This window comes from Acanthochromis polyacanthus, chromosome 1, assembly GCF_021347895.1.
Source record: "Acanthochromis polyacanthus isolate Apoly-LR-REF ecotype Palm Island chromosome 1, KAUST_Apoly_ChrSc, whole genome shotgun sequence".
NCBI classification, from domain to species: Eukaryota; Metazoa; Chordata; class Actinopteri; family Pomacentridae; genus Acanthochromis; species Acanthochromis polyacanthus.
In genome coordinates, this window is record NC_067113.1 from 28,872,921 (window position 1) to 28,888,391 (window position 15,471).

A 15,471-nucleotide genomic window follows, 5' to 3' on the forward strand; every position below is an offset into this window, starting at 1 on the left:
CTCATGTCTGCTTCCAGGACGGAGCAGCACATTTCAGGGGCAGCAGGAGGAGGAAACAGGGGACTCAGAGCTCAGCCGGCCGCTGTACGATGAGGAAGAAGCTGCTGTGAGCTGCTGTGAACGCTGACAACATGATACGAGTTTTAAACCGGGCGTCCGTGAAGGCTACGGCCGCCGCGAAGCCCAAATTGCTGCTAAAGGACGTCTCAACCCGACAGCTGCACAGGTGAGACTGACTGAGCTGCTCCGCTGTGGTCCTGTTACATGTGAGGAGTAAGACAAGCTGTTCTATGTGTGTTCTGTGGCAATAAAGTTAAGAAAATACGCAGACAAGCGGCCACCTGCCTGAATACCTTCACTTTTATTTACTGCCATGTGCACTGAGCAGCAGGAGCCACATTACACAACATTTCTGTTCCTCTGCAGAACCTAAACTAAACCTGAACACATAAAACACTCTGCTTTCTGCCTGATCCTTCACCAGCAGCTTCTCCACTGTCTGAAATGACTCCTGCAAGAAAAAACAAACCAGTTTCATCAGTTAAATGCTCCTCAGGTTGAATTATTTACACCTCAGAGGAAATTTCAGGGTCATGAGGCACATTTTAACCTGGTAGTTGCACAATTTTAAGGGTAAAATTAACATCAAAAGGTGAGATAATGCACTTCTTGTGTGTCTTCAAAGACACACCTTGTGTTGCGCAATAATATCAGTGTTCCTTTAACTGTGTGCCTTAATTAAGCATATTTATGATGCTTTAAAGCTTAAATCGTGCATAAAGGTGTGGCGTGCAACAAAAACCACAGAACAAGACCAGATTTGTCAACATTTAGCAACCAGATATTGTAAAATTGGTACATCTTCTATGTTATTTTCAGCTTGAATCATACTTTTATCTAATAATAATTGGGAAAACTCTTCAAAAGTTCAGGAAAAGAGATGCAGCGACTGTAGAAAGTCCCACAACAAATCAAATTAGTAATCAAACCAAATTTACAGCCAAGCAGTGATAGGATTTATGTTCCTCCTGTAAGCGTTGTAGTATGTAAAACTAATTGTAATAATAATACACTTAAATAGCACCTTTTGAAAGTGGAGTGACAAGGTGCTTTAAGAGCATTAAATATACAGAGATCTGAGTAAAATCTTACTTTTTTCTGAAGGTGTTTTTGTATTTTTCTTTCTGATCTGCTCAACTTTACTTTTTTCTTTGAGGATATTACGAGAACATCTTTCCTCTTGTGTCCTGAGCAGCTTGACTATTATCTGAGGCAAAAAAACGACTATTAAGAACCGGATCTGCTCATAAAGCGTCTGAGGTCGTATCCTCAGACGCTCCGGCTTAAAGCCAACAACAAGTTTGTACAAGTTATTGTTCTAGCATCCAAAAGCAAATTAATGTACTCAAACCCTGAAGCACAGTTAGTCCTGAACATTGTCACTTTCTAAATTCATCTTGAAGTTCTCATGAGTTCTTGTTCCTCCTCTGCAGAGTTTTTTCCTCTTCTTGTTTTTCATTGGTTCCCCTGTTTAGTGTTGTTTTATGACAAGCCTGGTTTTAATTTTCAGAAACAAAACAAGATGTTTACCAACGTCCTGCGTGGCCCATCGGGTCTAAATGTTCTCTCAGCCTTGAACATTGTGTTCTTACATTTGGGATGAGTGTGGAAAATTTGGATCGACCAGAAATTATGCAAACGCTCTGAATCCAGCTGTTGGATTGTGGTGGGGCTGAAAATTAGTAGTTTTTGATTTGCATGGAGCAAATGACAAAGACTGCAACTTACGGTATCATCCATCTGTTCATTCACACCCTCTCAATAATCACTTCAAACTGCTGCTGGTTCTGGAGCATCAGAGACAGAACCTCCAGACCGATCCTTAGTTTTAGTTTTAGAGTATTTAGAATCCAGAGAGTGGCTTTAAACACAGACTACTCCAGAGACGATTTCATTTTAGCTGCAATACATGTCAGGGATGTCTGTGTGTGTGTGTTTTAAATTCTGTTCCTTTTTCCTTCTGTTTTATTGGATTCCTAGAGAAAACCCCCTCTCATTTTGCCTGCACTGTGATTGTATGTGCAGCTAAATGACACTGAAGGTTGATTTGATTTGGTTTTGTGGAAATTTTTCGTCTCACTTTTGATGCTCAGTCTGATATTTAAAATCTTTTACATAGTAGATATTGAACTGAAGCTGAATTTCCCCCCATATCAGTCATTAATCAGAGCTGGATGAACAGACAGTTTGTATTTCCAAACCGCCTGTTCGTTTCAACATGTGTGACGCGGTTTCAAAGGTCTCACAAAGTCATGTACAGTTGGACGATGAACTACTGACCTGGATCTTCTCATGTACTTTCAGCCTGCTACGACAATAGATTATCAGTAACCAAATTTGAACTGTCCCCCTTCCTGTGTGTGTGTTTTTTTTATTTTTCACTTTTTTTCCAGCTCCTATGACGTGGCCGTGGTCGGAGGCGGCATCGTGGGTTTGGCCACAGCCAGAGAGCTCATTCTGAGACACCCGACGCTGAGCTTCGTCCTGCTGGAGAAGGAGAAAGAGCTCTGTGGGTTGAGTTTTTAAGCTGTTGTTGTTGTTGTGAAGATGTTCTAAAGAGAAGCATATTTTGCATGCCTCCTCATTATGTAAGTTTTTTTATGTTTTCCAGCACTCTGGATATTAACCAGTGACGGTACAGAGCCAAATTTCACGTTTAATTTGGCACTTTTTAACCTAAGAGTTGCCTTTTTTACCTCGTAGTTACTGTTTTATTTCACATCCAGAGTTCGGGAGCTCAAACATATAAAATGCAGAAAACAAATAATAAGGAAAACTTGTGAAGAAGTGGAGACACTTGGACATCTTGAAGGGTTTTTGCTTGATTTCTGCAGCATTTTGTTGCAGCTCTTCCTATATCAGCTGGCAGATTTAAGTGCTCCTGCCTATTTATAAGTATTTGTTGTTTGTTAGCTGCACAGGGGACATAAAATGTGTCATCCTGATAAAATTTGAGAAAAGGAAAGTCCTACTACTCTAATTAGATTTTTTTAAAAATGTTTTTTAAGTTTGGTTTGTGAATGTGCAATAGAAATAGAAAAACAAAAGACTTTATTGTCTTAAACACAATAAAATTAAGAGGACGAGTCCCTATGAATACATTAAGTCACACAAAGATGCATAAAAATGCAGCCTGAAAAACAATAAATAATATTTTCTTCACTTATTGAACAGGAAAGCATTACATTGAAACAACATTAAAGGGAAAGTTCAGCATTCTCAAGTCGCTACAGATAAACCAAAACTTGTCAGTCTTACACTTTAATATTTTTTCAAGTCTGACCAACAAGCTAAAACATGTTTATCAGTAAGTAGATGGTACAAGTTTTTAGCTCAGTTAAATCTGATGAGGACACCAGAGAGCAGAAATGGATTCTATTTTCTTATCGGTTTGCTGTAAAGATGCTGCAGTTTTTCCACCGCATCGAGCCCATTTTTGTAAAAGACAGCAGCAGATAAAACAAAAGCTGAGCACAGACTCGGCAGAAGTCTGGTGGATCCTCGCTGTCCTCTCCGTGTGCTAATAAATCCTCCTGTTCTCCACTGTCTGTGTTGGCAGCTGTACACCAGAGTGGGCACAACAGTGGGGTCATTCACAGCGGGATCTACTACACTCCAGGCTCGCTGAAGGCCCGTCTGTGTGTCCGAGGAGCCACTTTAGCCTACGAGTACTGTGAGAAGAAAGGACTCCCTTACAAGAGATGTGGAAAGGTCCGCTGCAGTGTTTCAACCGGACAAGATGCATTTTACAGCCTGTTTGCTTTAGAGGTTGTTCTGTGTGAAATAATAAAAACTTTATTAATATAGACGATCAAACAAGATGTAGGAGACAAGTCAGAGCAGTAATAAATAGTAGAAATGATATTAAGTTAAGTTGATTACAGGTACTTTAAAATATTAATAAAAAATATTTAAAATTTCACAGATACATAAAAAATCTATGAAATTTTATCTTGACATATCAAATACTTTGTGAGATTTGTTTAATTACATTTTTTTGAATTAAACATTAAATGCAAATTTATTAAAATTATATTTTCATTTTTATCTATTTTATATTTTGTTTTATAATAAAATACTTTTTGAGATAAAGATTTTTTTTAAATTACATTGTTTTAAATTAAAAGCTTGAAATGAAAATTAATTGAAATTATGTTTTCATTTTTATTTTATATTTTATTTTATAATAAAATACTTTTTGAGACAAAGATTTAAAATATTTTTTTATTTAAAATTTTAAGTTAAATTTTATTAAAATGTTTTCAGTTTTATTTAGTTTATATTTTATTTTATAATGTATTGAAATTAAATTTAAAATGATTTTTGTCAGAGTACTGCACTCTGAGTGCTTTTCTTAAATTCTTGCTATTACTGACCACTAAATCTGATCAAATATAATATATTGAATGTATACAAGCTTGAAATTGTATGAATGAAGCAACGAAAATTAAAAAAAAAAACTTGCTTGAATGGCAAATCTTTTAATCTACATTTAGGTTTGTGCTCTTTCAAGATTTAGAAAAATACTGTTAAATGTCAAACATAACAAACTGTATTATAGAGAGTCATAATATAAGGCACTGTGTTGAAACTAACAATAATAATAATAATAATAAGAAGAATGCATTTTACTTGTGTAGCGCTTTTCTGGACACTCAAACACACTCGACAGGTAAAAGGCAAAAAACAAAAACAAGATAGAAGATCCCTGAATGATAATATCACATGCCTACAATTGCAATATTCATATTTAAGTGCAGCATTTATGCTTAATTGCAATATTTATGGTAGTGTAGAGTATTTATTTTATGTCCAGTGATCATACATAGAGCAGGTCTCTAACCACACAACTGATTCTACATTGTATATATGCTTACATTCTGGTTCATATTTGCTCTTCTACATATATTTCAGTTGTATATATTTTTTATCTACGTTTAATATTGCTTCATATAGTTAGTTTTTAAGACTATCTAAGACTTACTGTATTCCATTCTATTGTATTCTATAAAACACTTTAACATTAAGATCGATCTTGACTCTTAACTGTCTTAAACTCTGTTTTTTCCTGCAGCTAATCGTAGCTGTGGAGCAGGAGGAGATCCCCAGACTAAAAGCTCTATATGAGCGAGGTCTGCAGAACAACGTACGAGACCTGAGCATCGTCGACGCCAAGGGCATCCGAGAGCGAGAGCCGTACTGCAGGGTAAAGGACGCTTTCTGTTTTCTTACTGGGACTAAAGAAAACCTGCTAATAGAAGCTAACGGTGTGTCGTCTGCGCTCTTCAGGGGATCATGGCCTTGGATTCGCCCTACACCGGCATCGTAGACTGGAGGATGGTGGCTCTCCAGTACGGCGCAGACTTCAAGGAGGCCGGCGGGACGGTGGTAACCGAATACGAGGTCGATGACATCTCCATGGCGACGGAGAGTCCAGCTGGGAGCACTGAAGGTAACAAACTGCTGCAATAGTGTCGTCACAGTTCTGAAAGATATGTAGTTATTTTATGTTTAACTTTTTGTAATTTCATTTGCAGGAATGAAATATCCAATCGCACTCAGAGACAAAAAGGTGAGATAAGCATCATTTTGTGTGGATTATTTAGATCATGTTCTGTTGTTAATGATTTTTTGTGTTCTGTATTTTTGACAGGGTAAGGAGGTTCGGTGTCGGTACGTCCTGACCTGTGGAGGGCTCTACTCAGACCGACTGTCGCAGATTTCTGGATGCAGTCGAGAGCCACGAATCGTCCCCTTCAGAGGAGATTATCTGGTCCTGAAGCCTGAGAAACACTATCTGGTCAAAGGGAACATCTACCCTGTAAGTCTGCTGAAGATCTGGTCTGATCCGCACAAGTTTATCATCATATGTTGGTACTGAATATTAATCTCAATAATCTCAAGATTTGGTGGCTTCAGAGTGGCAGAAAGATGGAGTCATTCAGAATTTAAAAATCGTAAATAACAGTAACCTGCAGCCTATTTTATAAGGAGTTGGGATGCTTTGAGGGGAAAAATTACTACAGATTTAACTATTGTTGATTTACGTTTTGGTTTAATTTGAGGTTTTAATCTGATTTGCAAGCTGGTCCCTGCAGCTGAAAAGAATCCTGGGAATTATGACAATATTCCACAATCTGCTTGGGGATTTAGGCTGAAAATGCTGCCCAAAGATGTTCACAAGACCAGAAATATGTCCAAACCCGTGGCTCATTTTCACCGCAATCTAAACTCCTCCACCTCAATGGAAACAGCCCAACCATGACTAGAAATGGAAAGGACACAGAGACGTGTTTTGTGCAGCATAACGTTGTTTTAATGTCATATATCATAAAAAAAAAGCAAAACAATAGTTCAGTATTTTGGTTGTTTATTTTTGCAAATTTTTCAAAAACCTTGATTTAGCTTGTACAACTTTTTCTAAGTGCCCACAGGTGTTACCAGTACTGGGAAAAAGTGAAATGTGAGCTCTACATATTATAAGTATTTTAATATTTATAGTTTTCATTTGTTTCTCTCGTGTCTCTGCTCTGTGTAAACACTGCCTGCAGTTCAGTCAGAAAGTCTCACGTGACTATTGTTCACAGCTTAATCAATAACAGATTTACAGGACAGTAGAATTCTTTTGCTTTTTACAAAATTTGGTTGCTACTACTATTTATTATCGGGGTACTTTTTTATCAAGATGTGAAAGTAAGGGATTTTTGCTGAAACGTCCCAATTATAAGCATCAATTTGGTGACATTTTCTGACTCAGCAGCAAATAAAATTTAATCTTTGAGTTTTTTTTTTTAGAAAATTAAATAATATCTTTTCTTAAAAGAATAAAATTGCCAAATATATAGCGTCATACATGCGATATTAAGCTCTAAGTTTGACTTAAATATAATTATCAGACAGATGTAAGCCTGACTGATCTGATATTATCACCTCTGTCTGTTCCTTGATGATGAAGCTGCAGGTTTGTTTTCAATAATGCTTCTATGTTGTAAATATCAGTGCATCAACTGTTATTAGACAGATTCTTTTTGATATCCTTTTAGGTTCCTGACCCCCGTTTCCCGTTCCTCGGCGTCCACTTCACCCCGAGGATGGATGGAAGCATCTGGCTCGGCCCCAACGCCGTGCTCGCCTTCAAGAGGGAGGGTTACAAAGTTTACGACTTCAACGCCAGAGACCTCGCAGACGCTCTCTCATTCAGGTACAGTAAGGCGTTTATCCCGAAAGATTGTGACCATGAGAGTTCAGATCAATAAGGTTAGATGCTTTGTAGTCAACAAAATTCTGGTTGGTGCAGTAAAACACAGTTAACAAGCTCCAAATCCTAAAATAATTAAAGCTCTTTTTTTTTGATTATATATTTTCCAAAAGTTAGATTTGTCTCCTCACAGTCTGCGGTTCAGCCACAAACTCCATGATTTTTTGCCACATGATTGTTGGCTGCAGCAGAGTCATTCAGGACTTCATGGTTGCGTTGAGGAACACAGAATTTTTTGTCTTTTTAAGAAGCTGTTTAAGGCAAATGATTCATTTTTAGCAATTTTTGAAATGTAGAATCATATAATTTTGATTAAAATTTCGAGCTTAGATTTGGTTAATTTTCCTAAAACGACAGCATGTCACATATAGTTTGTTCAAAAACCACAGGAAAGCTGAAAATATGATGGTTCTTTCTGTTTTTGCGGTTTGTGGCTCTGATAAATGTTGCAATTTTGACGATTTTTTAAAATTTTCTTTATATTTTAAAGATGACATGCCTTTCAAACCTGCAGGCAGGTTTTAGGGTTTGGAGCATTAAAATCACAAGTTGCATAAAGTAAGGTAAGAATAATAAATGTAAACGTGTAAGATGCAGCTGTGCAATTTTTATTCTGGTTTGAGATGATGACATGATACAACATCGGTTCACTGTTGGTATCCTGTGTTCATTTTTAGACATAAAGTTGCTATTGTTCTTTGTGTGATGCTAAATGTTTAATCTTTGTGTTTTTTTCTTCAGAGGCCTTCAGAAGCTCGTACTGAGGAACATGACGTATGGGATCGGAGAAATGTACAGGGGAGTCTTCATTGGTGCACAGGTTAAAATTCTTCAGAAGTACATCCCTGAACTCTCCCTGAGCGACGTGCTCAGGTAGATAAATGATGCTCTATATTGTATTCATGTTAATGTTATGAATTGGTACAGTTTGCTTTAACCGTTCCTGTTTCCTCTCCAGAGGTCCTGCTGGAGTCCGAGCTCAGGCCCTCGACCGCGACGGAAACCTGGTGGACGACTTCGTGTTTGACGGTGGCGTCGGCGACGTGGCCAGCCGGGTGCTTCATGTGAGAAACGCTCCGTCGCCGGCGGCAACCTCCTCCCTCGCCATCGGTGAAATGATCGCAGACGAGGTGGAGAGTCGCTTCACGCTGTAGAGACACGAGAAACAATAAAAGAAAGCCAACTACAACGTTGCGATAAGCTTCCAAAACATCACCGTCACTTTTTTTGTTAGTTATCAAAGGTCAGGCCTTAATTTAACAGGAGGAGACATATCATCAAATAGTTAAATATGTAAGACAGTTTTTACTCCAGCGGTGCTATTTTCTGGTTTCATGTTTACGCCACATTTCACAGGGAAACTTCATTTTAATGCACTACATTTCTGTCTAAACATCACGAGATGCTCTTTGTGAACATACAAGAATAGACTTTGATGACATTACTGTCGATTTGAGACATAAAAATCAGAATATTCAGCAACATAAACACAATATACTGAATGTGAGCTTGGATTTTCAATGAGGGATTTTTGGGTACTGATTTTCTTCTTTTATTTTTGAATTCTTCCACCGTTGAAAGCAGTTTGTCATCTCAATATTGTCCATTTTTGGTGGAAAAACTCAAGTTTTTAGACAGTTTTTACACGAGTAAATTATACAACCCTTAAATTAAATTATTAATTTAGTTTTTTAAACTTTTACCGTGAACTTGGGTATTGCTGAGGAATGAAACTCGTCATGAAATGCACACTTCTCGCTAAAGAACGCACTTTTTTTTGAAGAAAGACGGGTTGTTCTTATGTCATTTGTTAAATTATATCAAAGACTAAATAGTTTTGTCTTAAATTTACATAAAGACAAACTCGTGGAGTGGTGATTTTATGTAATTTTTGCTCAAATTTGCTTTTTTCTTATTGCTTCAGAGGCTTCAATTGTTGAGTTAATGTTCATAAAATGAGTCTCTTATTGTCTTGTATATTGACAGATGAATGTTCAAGTATTTTATTTCCATAAATATATATTTTTAAATAGAAAACAGTGTAATGGTTTGTGCCATAAGATTTGTTAATTTAGAGTAGTAATGCATATATTTGACACAAGCTCATGTATCCAAAGAGCAGGGAGGAAGAAAATAGCTGGAAAAATCTTTTTGATGAACTTTAATGTGCTTAAAGGTGTCTTTTTTTTTACACTACAAGTGTCACTACAGCTTAGTCTGTTAAGTGATGCATTTGTACAGTTTGTCCACCAGGAGGCAGAATCAGCAGCAAGCATGATGCATGAGCCCAGAGGAAGAACAAAACCTGTATAAATTTGATGCTAAAAGGTGAAACCACTTGTCCTTAATGTTTTTACTGATGATGCTTGTACAATGGCATGAAAATAAAATGGATTTTTTTTTATGCATAAATGTCATCTAGTTTATTAAAATACATCCAGCAATGTTTTCAATACTACTTACATTCAATAAATATATTTTTATTGTTTATTTTTTAGCTATCTTGTACTTTATTTGTCCTTTCACTACTTTGACATGATCGTATGGTCTTAACTGTAAAACTAATTGTCTAAATTAGTATTTTATGTAATATTGTAGGATTTTAACTTTAACATTTAACATAAAATAGTTTGTTCAAGTTCTTTTGTTCAGCTTGGTTTAGAAATTTGCGCTGGTGATAACATTGGGCAGTCTTTAATACTGAATTTAGTCATTTAAATGTGTATTTTCTAGAATAATTTATTGTTCTTGATATGCAAGTTCAAAAAATGTGTTTTTTAATATGATATTGAAGAGTCTTAACCTAAATTCTTAATTTAGTCATTTATATTTATATTAAAAATATTGTTCTATTGTAACCAAAATGTTTTAATTATTTGGATGATTTTGCATCAAAAATACTACAGGATTTTAACATGAATATTTAAATTAGTTAAGTAAATTAGAAAAAAATAATTAAAAAATTGTTTGGTTATTGTTTTTTTTAAGTGCTACATAAATAAAGTTATTACTTTTACAGTGTGTGATGTGCTGAGACATAAGTCCAGCCTTGTTTTTAATTTTTATTTTTTTTAACTGGTGCATAAATAAAATCATTATTATGAGACCAGACTTGTTTCATGGAATTCTTCATTCCTTTTATTATTATTATTATTATTATTATTATTATTATTATTATTATTAATAATAATAATAAAAATTATACATAAATATAGTTATTATTCTTACAGTGTGTGCTGTGACGTATGAAGTCTAGAGTTGTTTTTTTTGTTTTGTTTTGCTTTGTTGTTTTTATACTACATAAATAAAGTTCTTCAACGTGTGATGTGTCGAGACCATAGACTGTATGGCCGAGACAGAAGTTCAGCCTTGTTTTTTTTCTGTCCAATAAAATGTGAAATTACGCAGCGTGCCTGACAGGACGCGCGGCGCACCGAGCAGCAGCAGCGGCAGACAGCAGCGGAGTTGGTACGAACATCTTCGACTTCTCAAACCAAAAACACCTCGGCTGCTCCGCTCACGGATATGCCTCGGACTGGTCGCTGTTTTCCTGGGAATACTCGGCGGATTTAGCGTGCGATCGCCGCGGAGAAGATGCCTAAACGCGAAGCAGGCAGCGCCGGAGAAAGTGTGCCTTGTTTGGAGCGGAACGGCTCGTGTGCCACCACATAGAACTCGGAGTGCATCGAGGCCAGCAGCAGCCTGTAGCACCAATTAGCTCGTCGGGCTAACGCTAGCTCGCTAACGTTACAGGTGTTTAAGGCAGCAAATAAACCAAACGTGACTTGTAGCTGTAGTTAGCCGGCGACAAGCTGCTATCCCGAGTCTTGACTTAACGCCGAACTAAACGTGCCTGTTGTGAGCTTTTCGGCGAACGCCAAGTAGCAAGTATAACACTTAGCAACATTGTTATTAGCCGTTAGCTTTTCGGCTAGCCCCGTGTTTACAACAGCAGCGGGGCTAGCGACGTTAGCCGCCGAGCTAACGAGTTAACTTTATTGCTACATGTGCTTATTTTCTTTTATAGGTCGTTTTTCACTGTTTAACCCGACTCGAGTCCACTGTGGTTCGTTGTAAGTGTTCATATTTGCAAACGAGCCGGTTTTACTTTTTTATTTTCCGCCGTGCCTGCCCTGGACTGACCCACCCAAAAGGACTATCTATCCGGGGCCGATGCTGACAGTTCAGCCCGGACCACGGCAACGCCAGGAGCCGCTACAGCAATGCAGCCCCAGCAGATATACGACTTTTCGAGTGACGAGAACAGTCACAAATGGAGAGGCCTCTTCGTGCAAGCTTTACGAAAGGTATCGCTACACTCTTTTAACCCTCATTAACTTCCAATACACCCATTTCCATAGTGATACGCCAGGTTTCATCTGAATGTGTACCTTAGCTTGCACAGAAAGTTGTTGATAAGTTGCCAATTTAATCTGATCTGCAGCCAAAACCACAAACTATTCATATTAATAATACATTGAACGGCTAAAAGCGACCAAAAACATTTGCAGGATTTGTATGTTGCATGTCCCTGCTGGATTAAATTAACCAAAAAATATTTTGTTGATCTGCACATTTTTGGAGATATTGAAACTGCTGTCCTCATCCTCTGCGGCTGTTCACATGTCTAAAGTGTGTTTATTCAATCAGACAGTCACCCAAGTTCCCCATAATCGCATTTTCCCACAGCGAATTTGAAGAAGTTGTTGAATTTTGACAAGTTTTTACAGTGACTCGGTTGCGTTTCATAGCTTTGAGGGGTGTGCTAATGACTTGCAGGGTGCAGGTTAAACGCCAGAGGAGCATCGTGTCAGATGTGTGTCGCTGCCAACCTCTTCTATTTGTTCCTCATTCGGTGTTACAGTAAAGATGCCTCATCCCTTCTAAGCAGAAACCGCCTGCAGCTGTTTCTTGATGCTTGCATGTCAGATTTCTCTCCATTTTCCAACGAAATGCAACTCCATTCTCGTGAAGTTATCTGAAACTTTGATGATGGGAAAGAATTTAAATTTAATGTACTTTGTCAGCATGACTGACCTGTATCAGTTCCTTTTTGACTCTCTTTCCCTTTTTCTTGCATCATCTGGGCTTCTCCCAGTCACCACCAGGTTTATTTTTTTGTTTTCTGACCCCCCCACATCTTGGAAAGTCACGGCTCCCAATGAAAACACAAAGTTATCGCTGCTCTGTGTGTTTGCGCTGATCTTCTGTTGGGTTGCACGCAAAGCCAAATTGTTTAGAAACTGGAAGGTGCACAGAGCTCTCTCTTCCTTTGAAATGGGTCTGCGTGTAAACCTACGAGGTCCTGTCAAGACCGACTCGTGAATTTCACTCCCCTGATGTGGTTGTAGCTTTTAAGAGTCACTCATCGACAGAAAAATCATTTCTCAGTTTCCATATTGGTTGGAAAAGATGCGAGTGTATGACATCAGGACGGCAAAACAAACTTTGAGGACTTGGAGGTGGTTTGAGGTTCAACCCAAACTGCAAAAGTGCTTCTGGTCTGCATCTCATCTCACCCGCTAGCTGCTGGTGTTTCTTTATTTGCGCTGCATGAGTTCCAAATTAAAACTCTCCTGCTGACAAAAACAACACACTGAAAATGTCAAGTTATCGCAGTTTATTTGATCTGTCAGCTGTAGGTGAACTCAGGACAAAGACTTGACAAGAACTAAGACCACGTACAGTTATTTTTATTGTACTCAGCACTCTGCAGTAGAAACTTCACAGAATGTGGACTTTTTTGGGAACAGACATTGTTGGAAATACTGATATATTTGTGTTCCTAAAATAGAATGAAGTATTGCAGAAAAAGTTTATTCTCACAGCATGAAGGATATATGACTGCTCTTCATAATGTGCTTCTTTTCTGAGGTTTTTTTTTTTTTAAGCTGCCGGAGCATGTGCAAAATCAGCTTTTTAGCTTTTAATGATGGGATTTATCACTAAAATAGTGTTGTTTTAAGCTGCTTTTTTAAATTAGAATATTTGTTTTGGGGCATTTATTGACTGAGATAATGGAGACAGGAAGGAAATATAGAGGATGAAGGTGGGAAAAGACAAAAATTCAAACCAGAAACTTGCCACTGAGGGCATTAGTGCACATGTGGCATGCGATGTAATCACTCTGCAATACGTTAGCCTCTTGTTTAAGTCATTTGTGTGACTGCAGATTGTTAAAATTGTTGCTGGAAAAACAGTGCTTTCAGTATTTCATCAATCAGCCCTGAACTTGACATGACATTAATCAAATATCGTCCAGACACGGGCTTTTAATGAGTTAATTTTAGCAGCGCTGTGGCTTCAGATTTAACCAGCGTTGGATTTAGCCATGTAGCAACACCGTGTTTATAAATAACACAGCTCTATAATTGTCAGTTATCCATATTGCGGGTAGAAATGGCGCGATGAATCAGGTGAAACCGAGAAAGCAGGTGGTGGGACGTGGTGCCACAGTTTCATTGTCTCAACTTGCTTCACGACTGCCAGAGGGAAAGCCTGTCAGAGACTGACGTAAGAGAAGTTTGTTATGGTTCTGACAGACTGTGACTCGCTGTTTTTCACAGCTGTTCACTGGGGGGCGAGGGGGAGGTTTCCTTGTCAGAAAAAAGCCGTGGTAAATGATACCATCCCGGAAAATGATTTCGATGTTTTTTTTTAGAGGCATGATTAAAGACAACCGGCTGTTGCATAACTTTGTGATCAACTAGGGAGGTAGTTTTAGGAAGTGTCACCTGCAGATAGTGGCTGATTACTGGTGAATGAATGAGACGGCTGATATCTACTGGCATTTCACAAGTTACTGTGATATCTGATAGATGTAGGGCTGAAACATTCCAGAAAATTTGCTAATAATTGAAGTATTTATCAAGCAAAAATGCCAACAATTTGGTAGTTGCTGTTTCTCTGTTTTACATTATAGTATGTTGAATATTTTTGTATTATTTGGCTGTTGCCCAGGCAGAAAAACTAATTTGAAGTCTTACAAATCATCACGTGAAAAAAGTAACTAACAGATTTCAGTGATGGTAAAATAAATTGTCAGTTTGCTGCAGTGTCAGCTGGATAGTTTTTAAGAATTGGGATATCTTTACATTTAAGAAATGCAAACTGAACTGCACATCTGTAAGAATGAGGTAAAGAGCAAGTTGTGAATCACCTCAAGTTTTAGCTTCAAGTTTATACCCTTCTGAAGCACTGATTTGGTTTTGGAAACAGACTATATAATGCAATGCCTTTGACTTTAGTTGTATCGCTTTCATTTTTTTCTCTCTATATTTCTGCATTATTGCTACCGAAAAAAAATGTTGTGACATTTAAAATAAAGGTTGAACTAAGCTCAACTTTCCAGTCACTTGTATTCACATGCAGCCGTCTGTTTTTCTGTCTGTGTTGTTGATGTTCACGATGATATTTCACCACGGACGACTCTTCTTGCTGGCTGTTCCTGGTCACTGCGGCTCGTGCCTGGTGCAATGCAAGAGCGTCATTTCACCACCGACATGCTGGTGTTAATAATAACTGTGCATTCCCCGGGTCTGCTGTTTCGCTGGCATTGAGAGCTTTGTCGGGTACGGTTTCATTCCATTGCCATGTTGAGTTAGCGCAGTTCGGTGCTGCTGAGTTCACGAGGCGTCACTCCGTGAGAAACGGGCCGACGTCTAAAGCTGGGGTTGGTCCGGTTGCAAGCCTGCTTTGAGTTTGTGAGTGCTGCCTCTTTAATCCTCCCGACCTGAGCATTCTGACAGGGTGACTTCACTCTGAGCTAAAGCAGAGGTAGTAGTTTTATTTTAGTCAGATGGTTTTGCTGCCACTTTTACCCAGACTAGACAGAGCTGTTGTCACTACAGAGTCAGACAGATTTATTTGAAAGCCTCCACTCCGGTCAGTTTGTTACAACTTACGCCGATCGACCACAACATTAAAACCACTGACGGGTGAAGTGAATTATGTGGACTACCTTGATATAGAAGCAAGGCTTGGAATAAATTAGGCAGCAATTGAACAGTCAGTTACTGAAGTTTATGTGTCAGAAGTAGGAAAAATAGTCAAAGTAATGATTTAAGAGACTTTAAGAAGAGCTTTGACTAAATCAAAGCATCTCTGAATCGACTGGTCTTCTGAGTTGTTCTTGGTATGCGGTAGTTAGTTTC

The 15,471-nt window shown here is 38.1% G+C and overlaps 2 protein-coding genes across 2 annotated transcripts in view; both read left to right on the forward strand.

The window, feature by feature from the left end:
• Positions 1-9,808, forward strand: l2hgdh (L-2-hydroxyglutarate dehydrogenase). The gene is made up of 10 exons (XM_022197125.2): positions 1-226; positions 2,454-2,569; positions 3,620-3,771; positions 5,135-5,266; positions 5,350-5,512; positions 5,598-5,632; positions 5,714-5,881; positions 7,104-7,261; positions 8,060-8,191; positions 8,277-9,808. Exons 1-10 carry the CDS (start codon positions 132-134, stop codon positions 8,470-8,472), a joined length of 1,347 nt encoding a protein of 448 aa, XP_022052817.1. The 5' UTR covers positions 1-131; the 3' UTR covers positions 8,473-9,808.
• Positions 9,809-10,726: 918 nt separating this feature from the next.
• Positions 10,727-15,471, forward strand: part of sos2 (son of sevenless homolog 2 (Drosophila)) — a 51,197-nt gene continuing 46,452 nt past the window's right edge. The window contains exon 1 of the mRNA XM_022197123.2: positions 10,727-11,625. Coding sequence (XP_022052815.1) covers positions 11,542-11,625 — 84 coding nt within the window. The 5' untranslated portion in view covers positions 10,727-11,541. The remainder of the gene's footprint in view (positions 11,626-15,471) is intronic.